Source organism: Cheilinus undulatus, linkage group 2 (genome assembly GCF_018320785.1).
Source record: "Cheilinus undulatus linkage group 2, ASM1832078v1, whole genome shotgun sequence".
NCBI lineage: Eukaryota > Metazoa > Chordata > Actinopteri > Labriformes > Labridae > Cheilinus > Cheilinus undulatus.
The window spans coordinates 27,569,146-27,572,986 of NC_054866.1; the positions used below are offsets into that span (position 1 = coordinate 27,569,146).

The window sequence follows — 3,841 nt, forward strand, 5'->3', positions numbered from 1 at the left end:
ACGCAGTGCCCCAGCTTTTGGGGATTTGGGGTGGTACAATTAGTCAGACATTGTGTTAATCAACCAGAAAAGGATGTATTCCCTCCAAAATAAGCATTTTTAAGTGTATCTCTGGCATTTTATTTTTCTTCATCTTGACTTTTTGAAAACATTTTGACAATTTATCTATTAGTTGTACAAAACAATCTGCAGGATGGATATAGCTGATCCAGAAAATAACCTAGAAAAACTATTATTGTTATTGTTAAAATCAAACCAATGATGCCATAAACTTAAAATGTTTGCACATCTTTTCTTGTCTCAAGCGGGCCTTCTTTTTAGCAAGATATTTAACACAAACTGAATGCTATTTTCTTTACGTTTGTTTATCGAAATCTGCGGTGCTACTTATTCCTACACACCCTGAAGGCAGCAAAGCATGAACAGGCGTGACGTAGAATTTATACCTGGGACTTTCAACATAAATTTGGTCCCTGTTTCGGAATTAAACACATTCCCTTGTATGCCTGCTGTTACTAAATAGTTGGGGGTTTATGCATCTTTTTGAAAATAAAATATATTACGAATACAGTTGTATTGGGTTGTATGACGTATTAGTTCAGAGTTCAAACCACGCCCCCTCTTCCCGCATGCTTTTCTGTTTCGTGAATGTCTAATGTAGTGGAGTAAACATAGCCGTATCTTTGTGTCTATGTGCTGCAGTGAGGGGGTATAAAGAGTGCACCGAGTTTAATGTCGTCTGTCGAATTTATTCGCTGCCAGACGACAGACAGGCCCTCCCTTTAAACCAAACTGCACTATTACACACTCCGCTCATTTGCTGCTAGCTGGCTAGCAGTGCTAACTAAATTGTGAATAATGAAGAATTCAAACAGTAACATCAGTATTATGGACATGTTTGAAAAGGGGAAAGTCTTGAAAATATGTGCGCCAATGGTTCGATATTCAAAGTAAGTGGGTTTTTTTCTTTCATGGTGATAACATACTACGGCCCATGTGTGTTTCCTTTAACGTGAATATGTAGCCTGTAGAGTTTTGTCTCATTTTTACCGGACTTTTAAAACGTGTGTTTCATGCATATCATACTTCTATTTTTCGTCCTAAGGCTTGCTTTCAGGTCCTTGGTGAGAAAATACGACTGTGACATCTGCTTTACCCCAATGATAGTTGCTGCTGATTTTTTGCGGTCTGTCAAAGCCAGAGACAGTGAGTTTACCACCAACCAAAGTGAGTAACCTCAATGAGCTGCTGTCTTACCTTTATAGACCCGTTTCACCCTCATCTCTAATGCACACCGAAGTGCTGTTGGATTTCACTTTATCATTAAAATATACTTGAACAGCCTGGTTGGACATCCATATTTTCATGTAGTTATTGACGATAAGGAAAGTACATAGTTTACTGTACAACTCCTCAGTAGCTATTATGGCTAAGCAGTAAAACAAAATTGATGATAAATTGCAACATGTCTCACTGTAATTTTCAAATTTCATTCAATAGCCTATTTCTTTGACTTGATATGTGTGTTAAAAAACAGTTTAATACGTTTTTTGCAGCAGCAGCAGCAGCAGCAGAGATGTAATGCTCCACAAACATTGAAGCATATCTTTTTAATAGTTTGCAAAAAAAAATCTTCTCTTGTTTATTTGTGTATATTTTCCTTATTAAAAACCAGAATGGCATAAGAACAATCATTTCCTTTGATGAAACCATTCACATCAAACGTGCAAAAAGTGTCAAAATAATGGCAGTTAGATATTTAAAAAAAATAAAGTTCACCCCTAGTTGTCATGGTAAGTTAAGTATAGAAATAAAGATATGTGATTTATACTGATTCATGCATCATGTTATGTCATCCTAACATATTCAGTATGCCTGACCTATTAGAAAGAACAGTTTAGGTTTAATCTATCTAATATTGTGTTGCTTATCATGTAGAATGATTTATTATCCATGTTTGTTGAAAAATGCAGACGTTGAAGAACTTAAGAAGTAATTGCATGTCATTTGAAAATGCAGTGTTGAAAAAAGAAATGCAATCCCACAATTATCCAAAATTGTTAAGCCATATAAGCTGCTCAGTACACAGTACATAAATTAAACTTTAAATTAAATACTTTACACTTTTACTTAAATAGATTTATAGATCACTACTTTTACCTCTACTTAAGTAAATTTTCACTTTATTTTTACTTGAGTACAATCTGGTTCTTTTTCCACCTTTGCCAAAGCATGGCAGTATTCTGTTTCCTCAAAGCTTCACAAATAGCAAAACTTTCTCTTTTTTGGTACCAGATGATCATCCCTTGATAGTTCAGTTTGCAGCCGATGATGCCCAGTCTCTAGCTGATGCTGCCTGTGTGGTAGCCCCATTTTCAGATGGAGTTGACCTAAACTGTGGCTGCCCACAAAGGTGAAACAACAACCCTTTATTTCAGCACTCTGTTTAATGACTGAGTATTTTTTAAATTTACTCACTTTAAATGGAAAGTCACTGAAAATGCTTTTTTGTTTGTAGATGGGCCATGTCAGCTGGGTATGGTGCATGCCTCATCAACAAACCTGAACTTGTGAAAGACATGGTGAGAACTGTCAGAAACCAAGTGGATAATCCGAACTACACAGTTTCCATCAAAATAAGGTAAACAAAAAATGGTTTTAAGGTTAATTAGGATGTTGGATGTTTTTTGCACCTTTTTTTCCTAAATTCCCAAACATCAATTTCAGTTTCTTTTATGATTAGGTAATGAACACACAGAAACATGCAATAATGACCCATGTTCTAATAAGGGGTCAGAATGGAAACACATGAAAATAAAGTTAATTTCTTACACAGAATTCACAAGGACCTGAGGCAGACTGTGGATCTATGCCAGAAGGCTGAGTCAGCTGGTGTGTCATGGATAACAGTCCATGGCCGTACATCAGAGGAACGCCACCAGCCCGTCCATTACGATGCCATAAAGACGATTAAAGACAGTGTATCTGTCCCTGTAATAGCCAATGGGGACATTAAATACCTCCGTGATGTGGAGTCCACTTACCAGCTTACTGGTGTTGATGGTAGGTTTGTTATTGACAAACTGCGAATACATTTGTCAGCTTGTGGCAAAAGCATCAGTGAAAATCTCCATCTGAAACATTCTTGTCTTGATTTACTGTTTAGGTGTGATGGCTGCTCGGGGGTTACTTGCTAATCCTGCCATGTTTGCTGGCTATGAAGATACTCCTCTGGAGTGTATATGGGACTGGGTGGACATAGCTATAGAGCAGGGCACTCCATTCACCTGCTTCCACCATCATCTAATCTACATGCTGGAGAGAGTTAGTTCCCAACCAGAGAGAAAAGTGTTCAATTCCTTATCTAGTACCTCAGCTGTCATAGATTACCTTCAGAACACATACGGGTCAGTGCATGATCTGGAAACATAGCCAACATGGACACATCATAATAGGTTCTAACATTTTATACTTTGTATTTTTGATGCCAAATAAACATTAACGGTGAAGTTGTGTCACTGATTTCTGTCCTCTTTATTGTCATATATTTATTTGCTATCGCAGAACCAATCTGTAAAGAATCTGGCAATTTCTCAGATCTGATTATTACTGCTTATTTTAAAATGTTAGGAGTATGTGTAACTGTTATAAGGTGTTTTTACTTTTTAATATTTTATTTCATGCTTTTGACTAAACATTAAGCTCATAAAATTGAAGGTAGTATGCTTACTAAAACATAAACTTTAAAATTAAAAATGCACATAATATCATCCAGTGCACTGTTCTCAATCATAAATTATGAAGGAATAAACGTTATCATTTTCATTTAATCCTGGCAGTT

At 36.4% G+C, this 3,841-nt stretch overlaps 1 protein-coding gene across 1 annotated transcript; it reads left to right on the forward strand.

Annotated features, from left to right (window-relative positions):
* The first annotated feature begins 614 nt into the window (after positions 1 to 614).
* On the forward strand, positions 615 to 3,509 carry dus4l (dihydrouridine synthase 4-like (S. cerevisiae)). The gene is made up of 6 exons (XM_041808548.1): positions 615 to 950; positions 1,106 to 1,227; positions 2,296 to 2,413; positions 2,519 to 2,641; positions 2,837 to 3,063; positions 3,167 to 3,509. Exons 1-6 carry the CDS (start codon positions 859 to 861, stop codon positions 3,430 to 3,432), a joined length of 948 nt encoding a protein of 315 aa, XP_041664482.1. The 5' UTR covers positions 615 to 858; the 3' UTR covers positions 3,433 to 3,509.
* Positions 3,510 to 3,841: the final 332 nt, after the last annotated feature.